Raw genomic sequence first — 18,652 nt, forward strand, 5'->3', positions numbered from 1 at the left:
TCTTTGGCAGGAACTCAAATTAATGAGTTCTCTCTATTAGATAAATATATAAATATATCTCCCTGTCCTTAAATATTGTTTGAAGAGCTCTTTTTTGATTCTCATTTATTAGTAATTTAGTAGGGTCTTTCTAAGTAACTTTCCCTGAGAGTCTATCAACTGAGTCTACATAATCAATAAGTTTGTTTCCCATCTAATAGAGCAGATATTAATTAATTCAGTGTCCTTATGTAAGCTAACAAGAGCGGGAAGACCATGCCATGAGTCTTTCCAAAAGTTTATATCCTCTTCGTTGTGTACCTTCCATGAGATGTATTGCTGGATTAGCTCTTTAGAATGCATCATGGAGTTCCAGACAGCTGAACCCTTGGGAGGATCTGGAGTGGTAAGAACTCTTTTTGGATCCTCATTTTCAAGATACTTTTATTGCATAATCCTGCACGATTTTTTGTTTGGCTTTCTATACATCTGCCAAATTAATTTCCCACCAAAAGCCTTATTTCTAAAATGCAAATCATGAATACCTACCCCTCTAAATGCTTTAGTTTGTGCCATATCTTGTAATGATACTAATGAAATTTTTCTCTCTTCCGACAAATTTCTTTTCCACAGGAAGTCCTTCATTAGATTCTCAATTTGTTTAATTATTGAAGCTAGAGCTTTGAGAATTGCAATGTAGTAATTTGGAATAGAAGATAATACCACCTTAACTAATAGAATCCTACTTGCAAGTGACAACTGTCGAGCTTTCCATGCTAATATCTTGCTTTTTATTATTTCTATAATAGAAGACCAATAACACACTTTATTAGTTCCCATAAAGAGAGGAAGTCCTAGATATGATGATGGTAATTGCTCAACCAAGAAGCCTAGAATCTTGACAATCTTACTAGAGACCTTATCATCAATTTTAAATAAGAAGATCTTGGATTTCTTGTAATGTTCTCGTTATAAAATGAATCATTTTTTAAAACTATTGTAATGGGCCGATTGCTTTAATGTATCTTGGACCCATTTCTATTTTGTTTCCGTAGTTGTGTCGCCGTTAGCTATCTTTGTACACCCTCGTAAAGTTGTCCCCGACGAGTATTTAAGCACGGTTTGTAGGTTGTCTTTAGGTATTCATTTTTGGATTATTTCTTTATACTGTGAATTCTAGTTGGGATTCCCTGTAGTTCGCCATTTCAGAAGTGAAAGATCTTCCCTATTTGGTTTGTTTTCGGTTTCGGTGGGATTCAACCCTCATCCTATTCCGTCACTTGTAACACTTCGCTTGGATCTGGCAAATCAAAGCATCATCTTTTGGCATATCTTGAAGGGTCATTCATATTTGAGTTTCTAATATTGTATTGAACCTACCTGTGTTTTATGAACAAATTTGCATTCACTACGTGTGGCTCAGACATCAATTGTGTGGCATTCGTACAATTCCATACGACCTCTTAATTACCCATGTGGCATATCATCTTTCAAGCCACCGTACTTCCCTCACATCCTTCATCTATCAACCGTACAACACACTGTACGACCATCTTGGCACTCTCCGCATACACCTCACCTCCCATCACCATCGTACGCCATTTCAAACCACCATACAACCCTCCCAAAGCAACCGTACGACCCTCCTATTACCTCATACGATCTCCTGATTGCACAACATATGGCCTTCTAGTCATCTTTCGCCATACATCCACTCTCTCCCTCAACTTTACCGTACTGTATCCCTCCACCTGGTGCCATACGGTCCTCAATTTGTACTGTATAGACTCATCCGCACACCATTTGCACCCCTTATTTCTCCACCGTACAACATACTTCCAAGTAGCCTCCCACCCCGTACGAACTTCATTCCAGAACACATATACAAACATTATTACCACACAATTTGCTAATCGTATCTTGTACACTGTGTCGCTAGCTCGAAACATTACAGTGGTATTAGGGCTTTGGTCTTGCTAGCCAGTGGACAATGAATGAGAGTTTATAGACGGAAGAGAATGACTCATTCCATTGATAGAATGGCTGCCGAATCGGAACCAACAACTGCTGAACTCCTGGCATTACTGAGAAAACTCACAAAGAATCAAACACAGATCACCGATACTTAGCGGCTCATGGAAGAGACTCTCAAGAAGTTGGAAGACAATAAAATATCTAGAGAACATAATGGTCACAGTGCGGACTTGGTGTCGGGTAAAACAAACCCTCATCCAACTCGCTCTCAACTTTCCATGCTGTCTTTTCAGGCACCATACAGAGCGAAACAACCAACCTTTAAAGAGATGCAAGAACAATTGAGAGAAGACTGGAAGAATGCAAATTTTGAAGAGGATATATCCTACAAAGATTATGCGGATTTGAGAATGAGATATTCGGGAGGCGGAAACCGAGGATATTTTAATGATGATCTTAGAAGAAAGTTGAGTAAAGTAAATTTGTCTCCATTTGACGGATCCAGATCCATATTTGCCCAAGCGTGGGTAATGAAGGCCGATACTTACTTCCAATTGAATCCTATGCTAGAAGAAGCAATCAAATTTGCGGTGCTGCACTTGAAGGGAGTTGCGCATGAATGGTGGCATCACGACACCATCACACTGGGGCATGATCAAATAACTACTTATGCAGAATTCACTGAGAGATTGATAGAGCGATTTGATGGTAAAGATTCAAAATTCAATTTCAAAGATTTGGCATAGCTGAGACGAACTGGATTAGTCGACCAATACATTGCGGAATTTCAGAAACTCTGTTTTGGTCACGAACATTTCAAAAAGAAGACGGATAGTGCTCTTCATGGATGGACTGACAGAACCATTGAAAGGTTGGGTAAAAGGGTTCAATCATGCCACTTTGTCGAAGGCTATTAAGAAGGCATGGAGCATGGCATCATCATTGACATCATCCTCTTGAAGGTACTCACACCCCAAACCGTTGGCTTTCCTGAGGGACAGAGATGATAAACCTCAGCCCAGGAAGCTGTCATTGAACAAAGCTACCCAATAAGAACTTCGAAGGAAGAAATTATGTTTCAATTGCAAGGGATCATGGGAACCTAGCCACAGATGCCTTGGAAATCAAAAAATACACTATAATGAGGTCGTGTTCGATGATGAGGATGAATAGGAAGAAAAGCTCACCGAAGACAACCAACATCACGACGACACCAACATGGTTAGTCTGAACCGTACGGAAAGAATTGTAGCTTTGGTACGGCACGAAGGGACTATTGCCTTAGCTGGTAGCCCAAGGTGGACAGTTTTTCGTGTACGGGATACCCTTCAGGGACAAAGGGTTATAGTGATGCTGGATAGCGGAGCTACTCTAAATTTCATAAACTCATCTTTGGTGAAGCGAAGATGTCTACCTACAGAGACACACAGGATTTTAGGTCAAGGTTGCCAGAGGAACTCTTCTACCCAACACGCACCCTCTTCCTTAGCTAAGTATCACAATGGCAAATCACACGGCGATCGAGGATTTCTTCATAGTGGACCTCGATGACATGGAGGTTATTCTAGGCATACAGGGGATGGAGACATTTGATGAATACACTCAGAGTTTCAAATGGATGGGTTTCACCTTTGTTGTCGATGAAAAGAAGATTGTTCTCCCTGGAATGGCAAATGAGGGTCCAAAGGAAGTTTTTGTGCATTGGATGGAGGCAATTTTTTTGCGTGATGATGTTGCGTTGGTTGCACATTGTCTTGTCTCGGCGGAACCTATAAAGGGGCAACGAACACCTCCACAAGATGTTGATCTCTAGGATATTTTCAATAAACATGGTAAAGTTTTCATTGACATTCCTCCTGGCATATTGCCTCATCGAGGGTTTGAACATACAATCGAGTTGGAAGCAGGAGCCAAGCCAGTCATAACCACACCGTATTGCCATCCCATGAAGTTCAAAGATGAGATTGAAAAGACGATTCAGGAACTGCTAGAGAAAGGATGGATCCGTCCTAGTTCTAGCCCTTTTGCGTCATCTGTGGTATTGGTCAAAAAGGACGGGATGATGTGCATGTGTGTGGACTACTAGGCGTTGAACAAAAAAACAATAAAGAATAGATATCTCATTCCAAGGATAGATGAGTTGCTGGATGAATTGCATGGCACAGTCTATTTTTCAAAAATAGATCTCCGTTCTGGATACCATCAAATTTGCATGAGGGAGGAAGATATAGAAAAGACAGCCTTTTGTTGCCACTATGGACATTATGAGTTTCTGGTCATGCTGTTCAGATTGACAAATGCACTTGCTACATTCCAATCATGCATGAATCGCATTTTCAACAAACAATTGCGTAAGTACTTATTGGTATTTTTTGATGATCTTATTTATAGTAGGACATGGGAGGAGCACCTGAAGCATCTGGATGAAGTCTTGAGGATCATGGAGGAGTAGTCTCTGTTCACTAAGCAATCCAAGTGTGAATTCGGTATGGCAAAAATATGGTACCTGGGGCATGTGTCAATAAATACGGAGTTCAAGTGCATCAGGAAAAGATTCAGGCTATCCTTGATTGGCCTCCCCCAAAATCACTCATGGATTTGCGAGGGTTTTTCAGACTGTGCAATTATTATCGGAGGTTTGTTAAATGATTCTCTCAGCTCATCGCACCCTTAACGGATCTGACAAGGAAGAGGTCCTTCTAGTGGAATGAAAAGGCACAACTCACTTTTGATAAGTTGAAAGAGGCAATGAGCACTTGTCTCGTATTTGCATTACCTGATTTCACTCGACCGTTCATTTTGGAGTGCGACACATCTGGAGAAGGCATTGGAGCGGTACTGATGTAAGATAGACACCCCATAGCTTATGAGAGCAGGAAGTTTACGCTGACAAAACGCCTATATTCCACCTATACAAAGAGATGTTGGCCATCGTACATGCACTAACCAAGTTCTGATAGTATTTGGTAGGTGCCAAGTTTGTCGTCCATACGGATCACAATAGTTTGAGATATTTTTTGGAGCAATGAGACTTGAGCGAGAGGCAACAAAAATGGGTAAGCAAGGTTCAAGCTTTCGATTTTGACATTGAATATGTGGAAAGAAAGAACAATGTGGTTGCAGTTGCCTTGTCCAAGAAACCCGCCATTTGCTCACTAAACCAAATTTCAGCTGACTAGAAGGCACATCTGTTGGTGGAATACTCTAATAACACATTTGCCTGTGAGCTAGTGGATGGCAACACCTAGGATGATAGGTACATAGTGGTGGATGACATCATCTACTTTAAGAATCGGATATTTTTAGTGCTGGAATCCAAATTGAAGCAGAAAATCATGAAGTACACGCCGCACCCTTGGCAAGACACCTGAGTTTCCTCAAAACTTATAGAAGTCTATAGGAGAGGTTTTCCTGGAAAGGACTAAAAGGGGACATGTTGCAATATGTAAGAGAGTGTGCAGTTTGCTAGCAAGACAAATCTGAACATACTCTACCAGTTGGGTTACTAAAACCTCTGCAAATTCCAGAACATAAGTGGGAAAGTATATCGATGGATTTCATAACAGGGCTTCCCAAGGTGAACGGAAAGGATTGTATTTTCGTGGTGGTTGACAGATTGACAAAATACGCACATTTGTTCGCCATTCCCTCCAATCTTTAGGTCGCACAAGTTGTCGATCTGTTTTTTAGAGAGGTCTTTTGTCTGCATGGGTTACCTCGAAACATTGTCAGTGATCGGGATGGGCAATTCATTAGTATCTTTTGGACATAACTGTTTCGTATGGCAGGGACAAAATTATCGCCAAGTACTAGTTACCACCCACAGATAGACAGACAAACGGAGATTGTAAACAAATGGCTTGAAGGTTACCTTCGAAACTACGTTTCGGCACAACAACGAGCATGGGTCAAATGGATACATCTAGGGGAATATTGCTACAATACCATGTACCACATGTCCATCGGAATGGCACCATTCAAAGCTCTATATGAGTATGAACCCCTTTCCTTCATCGACACAATTTTGGGTGACAGCCGTGCACCAAGGATGAAGGACTGGCTTCAGGAAGGACACGACATACTGAGATGCTTGAAGGAAAACTTACAGCGGGCACAAAATCAACAGAAGATGTACGTCGACAGACATAGAATGGAGAGGAGTTTCGAAGTAGGGGATTTGGTCTATCTTCGTCTTCAACCATATTGACAATCCTCATTGAAGGAAAAGGGAAAAGAAAAATTGAAGCCACGATTTTATGGCCCCTACCGTGTAGTTCGTTGCGTTGGTGAAGTCGCATACAAAACTGGAACTTCCAGAGGGAAGCCGTATTCTTAATGTCTTCCATGTTTCATGCTTGAAGAATGCCGTAGGGCAGAACATCACAGTCACCACAGATCTTCCACCACTCAATGAAGAAGGAAAGCTCATATTGGAACTAGCTGAGATCATCGAAGTACGTGAGAAGATTTTGCGTTATCGCATGCTGAAGGAATATTTGGTGCATTGGAAACACTTGCCATTGGACAACGCGACATGGGAGGGCGAGCACATTCTCCAACACCCAACATAGCATTTGCTTGAGGACAAGCAAAATTTGTGATGGGAGGACTGTAATGTTCTCGTTATAAAATGAATCATTTTTTAAAACTATTTTAACGGGCCGATTGATTTAATGTATCTCAGACCCATTTCTATTTTGTTTCCATAGTTGTGTTGACATCGGCTATCTTTGTACACCCTTGGAAAGTTGTCCCTGACAGGTATTTAAGCACAGCGTGTAGGTTGTCTTTAGGTATACATTTTTGGATTATTTCTTTGTACTGTGAATTCCAGTTGAGATTCCTTGTAGTTTGCCATTTCGGAAGTGAAAGATCTTCCCTATTTGGTTTGTTACCGATATCGATGGGATTTAGCCCTCACCCTATTTTGTCCCCTATAACACTTTGCTCAGATCTGGCAAATCGGAGCATCATCTTTTGGCATATCTTGAAGGATCATTCATATTTGAGTTTCTAATATTGTATCAGATCTACCTGTGTTTTATGAACGAATTTGCATTCACTGTGTGTGGTTCAGACACCAATCGTGTGGCATCTATACAATTCCGTACAACCTCTTCATTACCAGTGCAGCCTATCATCTTTCAAGCCACCATACTTCCCTCACATCCTTCATCTATCAGCCGTACAACACACCGTACAACCATCTTGGCACTCTCCGCATACACTTCACCTCCCATCACCACCGTACGCCATTTCAAACCACAGTACGACCCTCCTCTTACCCCGTACGACCTCCTGATTGCACAACGTACAGCCTCCAAGTCATCTTTCACTGTACCTCCACTCTCTCCCTCAACTTTACCGTACTGTATCCATCCACTTGCTGCCATATGACCCTCAATCTGCACCGTACAGACTCATCCATACACTGTCTGCACCCCTTCTTTCTCCACTGTACGACATACTTCCAGGTGGCCTCCCAGCCCATACGGACTTCATTCCAAAACACATACATACATTATTACCACACAATTTGCTATTTGTACATTGTGTCGCTAGCTCGGAACATTACATTTTTGTGGATTAACTTTGTGCCTTGAAAAGGATGTTTATAAATCCAAAGTGTTTTTAATCTGCTTTGCTTCCTGTATAGACACTTCCCCAAATAACAATTATCATCTGCAAATAGAGAATGTGTGGTCGCAATGGAAGTACCTATGATTTGAACCCCCTTCCAATGACCAGTAATATGTTTGGACTAAATACTTCTATTCAAAGCCTCTGCCATTATAATAAAAAGAAACGGGGAAAGAGGTTCACCATGCCTTTCCCCCTAGAAGGATTGAAAAAAGGCCATCGATACCCCATTAATAATTACTAAAAACTAGGCTCCAGAGATGCAAGCCCTTATCCATTTACACCAAGCTTTTGAAAATTGAAATTTATGCAAGACTCTGAAAAGGAACTGCCAACAAACTCAATCGTAGGCTTTCATCATATCTAGTTTGATAACAAAACTAGGCAAACAATTCTTTTTGATACAATTTAGGGTCTCATGGGCAACTAACGCACCTTCCATTGTTTCTCTACCTGGAACGTATCCACCTTGCTCATGAGAGATGATGCATAGGATGATCTGCTGTAATCTCATGTAGATGGCCTTAGTAACAATTTTGTAAACTGTATTCCAAAGAGAGATAGGATGAAAATCATCAAATGTAGTTGAGGTTGGACTTTCAGAATGATTGCAATATTAGTTATATTCAAATATCTTAACATAGCCTTGCTTCTCCTTGACTCTTCAATAGCTGCGAGGTCACCACAATAACATCCCAACACTTTTGGTAAAACAATGTAGTAAACCCATATGGTCCTGGAGCTTTATCTGCAAGCAAAGAAAAAACTACTTTATGCAATTCAGATGTAATTAAAGGAGCCATTAATAGTTTGTTATCCTGATCTAAAATAAGACATGGTATTGATTCCACAGTATTGTCCACTCTATCCTCCAATTCCAAAGGAGCAGTCAAAAGATCTTTAAACAACTTGACCCCTTTCTCTTGAATGGCCTTTTCTTCTGACATGACATTATCATCTTTGCACTCTGCGGTTGAGAAGAGAAGATAGTATGAGTAGCCCGTTTTTGCTTTGCAGAAGCATGAATGTAGGAGGTGTTTTTATCTCCTTCTCTAAGCCATAATTCTCTAGACTTCTGCCTCCAAGTCTCTTCCTCTCTACAACACAGCTCAACCCATTCCTCTTGGTAATGTTTCGTGGACAGCCCATGATGAATAATATGTTTGTTTACATCTGTTAATTTTTGTTTAACTCTCTCCTTCTCATGAAAGATATTTTTAAAAACTTTTGAATTTCATGCTCTAATTTGGACCTTAATATGTTTAAGTTTAGCAGCAAAGTGAAACACTTTCATACCTTTGACTTCGGGAGCACTCACCCACCATTGCCTATGAAGTGAGTGGAATTGCAGATGCCTGAACCACATTCACTCAAATTTGAAGGACGACTTATGGATGCAATTAGACACAAGTGCACCTTTGTTGAAATTAAACATGATAAGGAAATGGTCTGATTCCGAGATAGTAATAATTTTTGATTCAAATGAAAAACCCTTTAAACTACTCGTTAGAGACAAGAAAGCGATCTAATCTTTCCGCAATCTGTGTAAACCCCACTCTCTTGTTAGTCCAAGTGAAATAAAGAACCATATTTTGGCAAAACATCACGTAAGCTAGTATCCAAGATAAACGCAACAAAGCCTTGCATTGTCTTAAGAGGTGGTGATATACCCCCACATTTCTTAGATGACTTGAGAATGACATTAAAGTCCCTTGCTAGAATGAAACACTGACCAACTTGCTGTTGGATAATTCTAGTAAGAGCATCCCACAAGTTTTTCTTATCTTGTGTCGAAGTAGGCCCATATACGTTGATAAGAAAGAAATCTGTATCAAACCATACACACTTAGTCATTTGAAAGTTAGTGTCTTGTTGAAAACATTGTCCTTGAATAACCTTAGGATTCATAATACTGCCAAACCACTAGAAGCTCCCACACTTGGACTATGTACAACCATAGTTGGAAAACTCAGACTCGGCAGCAACTCACAAAGCCCCCCAAAAGTTTAATAGGGAAAAACTCGACGATTTAAAAAAAAACTCGGAAACCTAAAAAAAGGCTGAAATTTAATTAAAAATACATTTTTTTTGCAAAATTTAATGAGAAGATGCATCTAATAAGTTAATTAAAGAGTACACAAAAGAACCAACCAGAATTTAGATATATATAAATGCATAGTGGGTACAAAATTGCATTCTCATGCGGAATGCTGATGGCGGGAAGCAAAATAGTAAATAATTTCAATCTGTCAAACTAGAAGTAAATACTAAATATGTCATTACAATCACATCTTCCTCTCTCCAGCTGTATTAGCAGGAAAGCGAGGGCGTCTAGTCCTCGAAGAAGTGCCCCGCATTGGGATTGGGCGTGAGCTGCGTAACTGTGAAGTCTGTGGCTGTGCCTCCTTGCTCAACATCCCTACTGACTGGCTCGGCATCCTGGAAGAGGATGTATCTCCTCCTATATGTGGCACTGGTAATGCCTCCTCTGAGCTTGAATCATCATCATTCTCATCCTCAATGTCATCCATTATTAAATGAAAATCTGTTCTAGCACTCCCCTCCATGGCCTACCTCTCCAGATTAGTGATCTCATCCGCTGAAAACAATGGACCTGGCAACTATTCCGTCCAATCAAAATGAGGATCTATCTCTTCTAGATCAAGTGGACCAGGTACGTTGAACTCTGTGCCTTTTTTATGTGCAACTTAAGATTATAGTGCACATAAACAAGGTCATTATGCCATCTTTGAGTCATTATGTTTTTTTCTTTGTGTGGATGGACTCAAATAAGCTCCAATTGCGCTCACAATGGGATGCACTACAAGGTTGGCATAGGACTCTAAGAGCAAAATTCTTTAAATTGGGGGATTGCCACCCCAACTTGCCCACCAACCATCCGCAAAACAAAATATGATAAGTTATAAAGCAATGAAAAAAGATAATCATAAAACACAACTTATCAATTTGCAAAAGTTTTTAAGTTTGACGCTTTACCTGGTGCTTGAGTAGCTCTTGCTCTCTTTGCTAGCATAGAAGAGAACAAATTACCCCTTGATTCCACATAGACTTGTTCGATCACAACAAGGTCTCTCTCTGCTTCATTGGATATCATTCTCTCAATGCATTTAGAGAGACCTTCCATGACCTTTTTGTTAGGATCTAAGTAGGAATCATTAGCCCTAAAACATATAGAAAATGATATCAAGTCTTACTACACAACCTTAAAAAGCAAAGTAAAATGAAGTCTTAGTAAAATCTCAAGGACAATCATAGTACCTAAATTTGGGGTTGAGGAAGTAACTTGCTGCATGAATGGGTTGGTGGAGCATATTGTTCCACCTCCTATCAATTATTTCCCAAATGGGGTCAAATCTGAGTCTGTCCGCATGATAGTAATTTCTAACAGCCTCTTTTGGTCTTATCCATGGCCTCATAAAAACCTCCCATTAGGGATTGTTGCCCATCACATATGACTCTAACCAGGGGCATAGACATCTACATTTGAAATTTGAAAAATACAAATTATTTAATAACATAGTAAGTTATCAATTAATAATAAAACTTGAATCAACTAAAAATATAATGTTTTGATTCTTGAAGTTACCTCCACAATCTCTTTAGCCTTTGCAAAAAAACTATCATCAAAGACTATGTGTGCCACAGCCTCTCCTTTGGGCTTCTTCGAGTAAGGTGAAGCAACCCCATCAACACACAAACATTTGTTTCAGAGCCAATATGTGGTCGAGAGTACTTTGCAATGTCAAGAACAGCCTTGTCATATCGAGTCTCACCAAATCTTTGCTTTTAGTGGTCTTTCTCATCAAACTGAGAACCCATGGGTGATTATAGATATATTTGGTGACTCGCCTAGCATCTTTCACAATTAGACTCACCCAATCAATTTTTGCTATGTCCTCCAAAAGAAGGTCAAGGACATGTGTTGCACAAGGTGACTAAAAAAGTGTGGGATGCCTCTTTTGGAGGATTCTACCAAAAAATTAGTAAAAAATCAATAATTTGTTACAAAATTTCCATATTTAGATCAAATCTAAAGTGAATAATACCATAGTATTACATTCATGATTCATATTGAACATAAAGAATTAAATTTATTCGCACCACATTCTCTACTCCCACCTCCATGACAACATTCTTCAACATTAAAGTCAATGTGTGTGCATTTTTCACTTTGAGGCGTCAACAAATTTCCAAAACACCACATCATCTTTGCAAGCAACCAAGAAATTAATAATGGCTCTGCTTCTTCCATCTGTCCACCCATCAGATAAAATGGTGTAGCCATATTTCTTCCACTCTTTCTTTTGGTCTTCTATCAAATTATTAATACTCTTGCCCTATCAATGACATTGTCAAGCAACCTACAAAATTTAAGTGTAATAAAGTGTTAGTAAAAAATAGGAATAACAATTAAGATTTAAAATATAACAATGAACTGAAGTGAATCACAATTATTTACAATTACTAAATAGTAAAATACTAACCTTCCACTCAAATCATTGCGAGAAGGCGGCTTGTACCCTTTGCTCGATATTGACATTGCATTCACCAAATTCAACCAATAGGGACTATCAACCACATACATTGAGATTTTGAAAAACCAAAAATCAGCTGCTGCAATATCAGCTTGCTCATGCACCTCCTTGTTCCATCCAGTGCCCTCTAATTTTGGCTGTGATCCAGTTGTGTTCTTGGACACAAAATAACTCCTAGTCCCTAATGCTGATGGTGATGAAGAACTAGGAAATCTAGAGGAAGTGGAACCAGCAAAAACGACACTTTGTTTGCTGATCCGTGGGCCACGAAGAGATCCTGGTATGTTCTCAAGTGCTTCTTCTTCTTGCATATGAAAAGGAGCTCCTTGAGATTCAGCTATGGCTGCCCTCATAGCTAATTTTGCCCTCTCCTTATTCAATTTTTTCTCTTCAGCAGCTACAAGTAGGGCATTGATGAATCTTTTTTCTTCTTCAGTTACCTTGAGACAAGGATTTGAATCATGTTTCTTTATGCTTGCAAGGTGGTATTTGAAGCGGTTTACGCCTCCAAAAATAAGTTTTTCACATGGAATGCATATAACCTTTCCAACAGCATTTGGAGCTTCATAGGCAAACTGCCTTGCCTTATCTCATGCATTTCTAGGCCGAGTGCCTATATATCCAGATGGGCATGGTGTTTGCGGCCACTCTTCTTGCGGATTTGTCATGCTTTTTTAATGCTTAATAGCTGCCTACACATAAATTTATAGAAAAATGAATAAACTAAGTTAAAAATTAGAACTTAGAAGTTAGATCTATGAGTATGAACTAAACAAAGTAAACGAACAACTAGGGTTTGTTTTTAGAAAATCTTACATATTCTTCAAACTGCATGGCTTTCAAATGATTTAAACATAGAGTTAAAATGCTTTTAAATGATTTGAATTCATTTACAAGCAACAACAAAACAATAAAACATTTTTTAAGACTATGATAAAAAGAACATACTTGGAAAGTTTTCCAACTACTATAATAGAAGAATCAAGTGCTTGCTTGATTCTGTATCTCTTGTCAGAGGTGTTAATGCCTTTGACTTTCCATGATAGAATTTTCATTTTTGGCAGGAAGAACACTTAGTTCTTCTTGCTTATCTTTTTAAGGGTGAGAACTTCTCATCCAATGTACTTTGAAGTCCTGTTGCCATCTCCTGTTTCATTTTTGACACTTTTTGGCTTCCTCCCTCTAGTCTTTGGAGTTTCGCCTTGCAATTTTTACTGGAAGGAGATTGCATAATTGACAAAGTTTGGGTTGGATTAAAAAAATCTTTCTGGTCTGCAAATCTATTTTGATCATTATTTTCTAGCCTTTCTGTAGAGGCTTCAGTTGACTTTTGCAAGCATGAAAGATTACTATCATTCCTAGAAGCATCTAGTTGCTGTAAAACGGTAGACTCCCAGTCCAATACAGTAGACTCCAAGTCATTTAAATTGTTCAACTTATCAGCTTCACACATCTTCTCATTCTGCTTGATGCTCATCTCACCTCCCTGCTCGTCGAAAACAACATTCTGATTAAGCTGTGTATCTTGTAGTAAGGCTACCTTTTCTGCTACCATTCAGTGCTTTGTTAATTCCATACTAAATACACCTATGCGGATCCTGAGGAACTACTTGAGATTTCAATGGCAACTCATCCAAACATTGCAGCCTATCTCCATGATTTCCCTCGTTAGAGTACTGATTAGAACTAATAGGCATGTTCTTGCCACCTATTATCTGGCAATCTTGGTAGGGACATTCTTCAGATGCTACACATACTCTTTCCTCAATAAACATTTCTGTAATCATGGTGGAGGCAAGGGACTCCAAGATATTCCTGGTTAGTTTCTCCATCTGTACCTCTGATAACCCCTGAACCTTAAGGTCTAAAAACTTTAAGGGGATTACAATTAGCTTATTCTGAAACATTAGTGCTTTTGTGATGTTATTAATTTCACGAAGAAGAATACTCATTCCTGTGGTGGCTTTTTGATGATGGGAAGCTGTCAAATCCTCGCAATTTGTATCCTGGGGGCTAGACGTGATCTTTCCACTAAGGATATCTGTAGTATTTGTGATTAGACAAGGAATGTGGTTGTGACCACGAAATTCTGAGTTGTGCTGATTTATCAATTATCTGTCCTACAATGGACAAAATTTTCTTCATCATATTTGCAATTACATATACGTCAGGCCCATGTGTTTTACCATCAGACTGTTGTTTCAGAGAATAATCACTGTCATCCTCGTGAGACTTTAACTGATGAACTGACCTTTGAGAAGCTTCACCTACCAACAGTCCTGACGCTGTATACCCAGCCCCACCATCCAGCTGGTCCAAGGGATGTTGAATAGAAGAAGAACGGAAATTTGATCTCGGGGAGAGTCATCACGTTCATCAATCAGCACCTGTTGTTGATGTTCTACCTTAGTATTTTTCTTTTTACTTTGAGATGTATCATGCAGTATCGATTCTTTACAAACAGCCCCAATTGTTGTAACAAAGTGGTGGTGGTCATCATGTTTATCTGGGACTGAAATGTGTCGTTGAGAGTGAGTACACCTATCTGGAAAGGAGGAATGATCATGACACTGTGTTATGGGATCTCGATTATTCCCACCACATTGAAAATTGTAATGCCCCAAAAAAATCTTCATGCCAGTCAATCGTTTGGGCATCCTGAATGACTATTTGCTGTTCCCAAGCACCCCACTTAGATTTAATAGTAAAGGTTTGAGGCAGTGATTTACGCAAGTTCACCAATATGCAAACTCTCACTGTCAATTCTGTCCTCAAACGGGATAAGGTCATGTCTAACAAAATTGCCCAATGGGTTAGCAAATCTTTCAATAATATCTAGGTCTTGATATTCTAAGGGGAGTGAGGGAAATGAGATCCAATAAGGCATGAACACGCAGAACGTTTGGTCTGGTTTAAAATTAGGTACCCATGCTAAAGTAGATCAAAGCCTTTACAGAACCATCCCTTATGTTTATGTACCAAATCTCTACTTGATTCAGATTCAAATAAAACCATTAGAAACGAAGAATCAGAATCTATATAAAATATATCTTTCACACCCTGCCAATGGCTATAAGCCCAGTCATAGATTTCTGAAATCTGCAAAGAGGAGTTACTAAACTTAAAGATCAAAGCCCTCTCCCTCAAGTAAGAGATTTGGGCTGACAGAAGATCTTCCAGTAAAAATGTGGAGATGATCTCTTTAGTAACCTGAATACCCTGACCTGGAGAATGAGCTTGAGAACCTATTGCTGCTTGTGGTGGCTCCATCTCTACTAATATCTTTTGATCTAAGGTGGCTCTGTCAAATCCACAATCTGACGATGAAAAATCCTAGGAGCCCTTTGGAAGGAGAGACTGATCATTCTATTTTACTGCAAATCAAGGGTTTATTACTGGAATTGTATTCGGCCAGGTAAGAGGAACAGACGAGTGCATTTGACCTATCTCGTTAATGGGTTTCTGTTTGTGAAAGACTGTGGGGAACATGGAGGCGTGCCATAGCATATGTTGAAGACTACTGGTAGCCTGCTTGTTTTCATTTGCCATTTAGTAGCTCTCCAATGCCTACCCTTCTGTTGTGTTTGACGACCCCTGAATAGCTTACCATTTAGCGGATGTCGCTGAAAGTGGTCTTCTTGCCAGTCTTCTTGCCATTTCCCAAATATCGTGTTTTGCTTGCCTGTTAGAGGTCCTTGCTGTCGTTTCCCAACTTCCTCATAGTGCCTGTCTCCACCTCGACCAGCCTTCCTGACAAGCCTGCCCTGTTCTCCCCTGATCTGCCGCCCTAGACGATTCCCCCCTTTGGAGAGTGCGAATGCCCTGTGGATTGATAAAAAAGGGTTTTGTGGGCTGCACAATAGCTGTCTTCCTGAAGATACCTCTGCAATGCTCTTGCCCTGTCCATGGAGCCCACACTGGAACCCTAGATCGTCCTCACATTTTCCAATCAACCTTAGTTATACATCTTCCCCAAAGGATAGTGCTATACTTTATTTTATTATTATTGTTCTTATATTCTATTCAAAAAATGGACATTGTTTTGATCTTTTTATTTTAAAATTTTCTATTTTATACAGTTGAAGGGAAATGTTATAGGAAGTGTTCTGATTTAAAACTTGACCAAACTAGCATCCAAACATATTTAACCTGTTAGTCTTTCACATCTTACCTGATGTTGTTTGGCTGTTATGGAAATATTTTGCACGCTTAGAATGCATAATTTTTCTCTATTTTGAACTGTTGTTTTGTTAAGCTGTTGAATGCAGTAATTATGGAATTCTGCCCCACGTGTGGCAATATGCTTCAAGTTGAGCTTCCATACATGAGGCAAGAATTGCGCTTTTTCTGCCCTACGTGCCCATATATCTTTCCAATCCGACGCAAGGTAAGTGGTACCTTCAAATAGGTTAATCCTCTTCAATGCATTATTTGTTGTTATATTATTTATATGAAGCTGAAGCTAATGTACTTAAGTTAGCAATGCAGATTACCAAGAAAACTCCTCTTTCCAAAAAAGAGGTGGATGATGTGTTTGGTGGCGAGGATGCCTGGAAGAATGTTGACCGTACAGAAGGTATGTGTGGTGCAAGTTTAACATGCTTGCCAATAAGTAAATGCTTTTGTATAGTCACGAATATTTGTGCCTGTTGTCTCTCAACAATTTTCTTAACATATAAATGAATAACACTGATTTAGGCAAATGCATGTAATTCTAATGCCGTGCCATACCATTGGTGCTGTTGGATGTGGAATTTTATCAAAGTATGCATATATACATATACTTCAAGAAGTGATGGCTGACACAAACTGAAATTAATGGTTTATTAATTGTGCGCTTTGATATCTAACATTACAAATGAGTTGGGTAAACTTGTAATGTTAGATCCATTGAGGTGGACGTGGGTTATTGCTCATCAGATTGGTATGTTGATACAAGGGGGGCAATTTTAAAACATAATGGTCTCTTTTGGGAAATCATGAAACAATCTAGATTAGGAATTTGGAGGAGTCATGGCATTGGTGGATGCCATGGTGTGGATAGGATTTTCCACTCATGAGCTCAAGAATTCAGTGAGAATTAACATTTGATATTGCGGCCTAGTTTCTTTGGCATTGTTTCAAACCATCACCCATGGTGTCTATTCATCTAAATTATGATATGGATCTGGAGGTGATGCTTTGATTTGCTTTTAGATTTTCATCTGACTATGCACATGAGTCTGTCTCTACATTGTTATGGCCTTAGACTGTGTGTTTTATTATTGTCATCTTCACAGTATAATATATCTGCACATTACAGTTGCCATCATTTTGTCGTATTCCATGACATATATTGTAATTCATTTTGTGTGTGCAGCCAACTGCCCCAAATGTAGCTATGGACAAGCTTATTTCATGCAAATTCAGATCAGATCAGCAGATGAACCATCTTCAATATTCTACAAGTGCTGTAATTATCAGTGCCAGTTTAGGTGGCGTCAGGATTGACATCTGCTGTGTTGGACTATTAATGGTTTAGCAACAATGTACATTGTTCCATTGTACCATACGATACAAAATGAAAAAAGAATGAGTAGTTATGTCAAGTAATGTGTTGATTATTTAAGGTCTGTGCTCAAACCCGGTCCAAGTTTTCTGTTAGTCTATAGGAACCAGAAAAGGCTGATTGTAAATGATGTCTTTGCAAGATATATTTTCTGTGATTATCCATTTGAGCTTTGAATGGGGACAACACTGAGACTTCTTTGTCAACAACAAAAGTCTTGATTAACTGCTCTATGCTTTCTGCATTTCAGTGGTAAGGTGCTTACCTTTTTTAGTACTTGAATGTTTGAGTTTCTTATGCAGCAAATATACCCCCAGTCTTGTGACAGAAGGAATGTCCCAAGAGTGCATAAGAATCAGAAAATGGTTATCTTTTTAACTCACAGCTGATAATTTAGATGGGATGTCTAGGAGTGGTAAAATGCTGTAAATCATAAGCCGGCATTGTCTGATCATATAATGCCAACAAATGCTGTTTTTTATTTTTATAAAATGATATTTTATTTAGTATATCTCATGGAGTGATAATGCGAGGAATATTGAATGTTCAAATAAAGAGGATGTATTCTTTTAGAAAAAGAATTTGGAGTTTTTATAATAGGATGGAACTTCTCACTGTTTAATAGACCACTGTCTGCTTTTTGTGCATTCAATTATTCAGCACTGCATTTTGGGTCTTTAAATTTTTTATAATATTATAATATGGCGTTTTCTGTAGATGATGTCAGATTAGGGTCTGGACCTTTTTAATTGCTTTCCAAACGATTTTACAAAGACAGTTTTGCAAACTCCTGCTTCTAAAAGCCTCTATGCAGGAGATATTGGTTCAGTTCATTTTTTGCATTGAATATGTGCATAGTTCATCCTTAACTGATTTATCTATCTTTTACAAACTTAAATTCACCTGTGAATAAAGGGAATATTCACATGCAAGATCATACATCCATTTAAGCTAT

At 39.1% G+C, this 18,652-nt stretch overlaps 1 protein-coding gene across 2 annotated transcripts in view; it reads left to right on the forward strand.

The window, feature by feature from the left end:
* The window catches only part of LOC149530882 (uncharacterized), a 37,192-nt gene extending 18,984 nt beyond the window's left edge, over nt 1-18,208 (forward strand). The window contains exons 2-4 of one of the 2 annotated variants that reach the window (XM_089808635.1): nt 16,418-16,536; nt 16,638-16,725; nt 17,509-18,208. In XM_089808635.1, coding sequence (XP_089664761.1) covers nt 16,423-16,536; nt 16,638-16,725; nt 17,509-17,639 — 333 coding nt within the window. In that variant the 5' untranslated portion in view covers nt 16,418-16,422 and the 3' untranslated portion in view covers nt 17,640-18,208. Of the gene's footprint in view, nt 1-16,404; nt 16,537-16,637; nt 16,726-17,508 lie in introns of both variants that reach the window. The other variant, XM_089808636.1, reaches the window with a different exon arrangement.
* Nucleotides 18,209-18,652: the final 444 nt, after the last annotated feature.

The sequence above is a fragment of the Cupressus sempervirens genome, chromosome 11 (genome assembly GCF_028749045.1).
Source record: "Cupressus sempervirens isolate cs-2001-9-10 chromosome 11, ASM2874904v1, whole genome shotgun sequence".
NCBI classification, from domain to species: domain Eukaryota; kingdom Viridiplantae; phylum Streptophyta; class Pinopsida; order Cupressales; family Cupressaceae; genus Cupressus; species Cupressus sempervirens.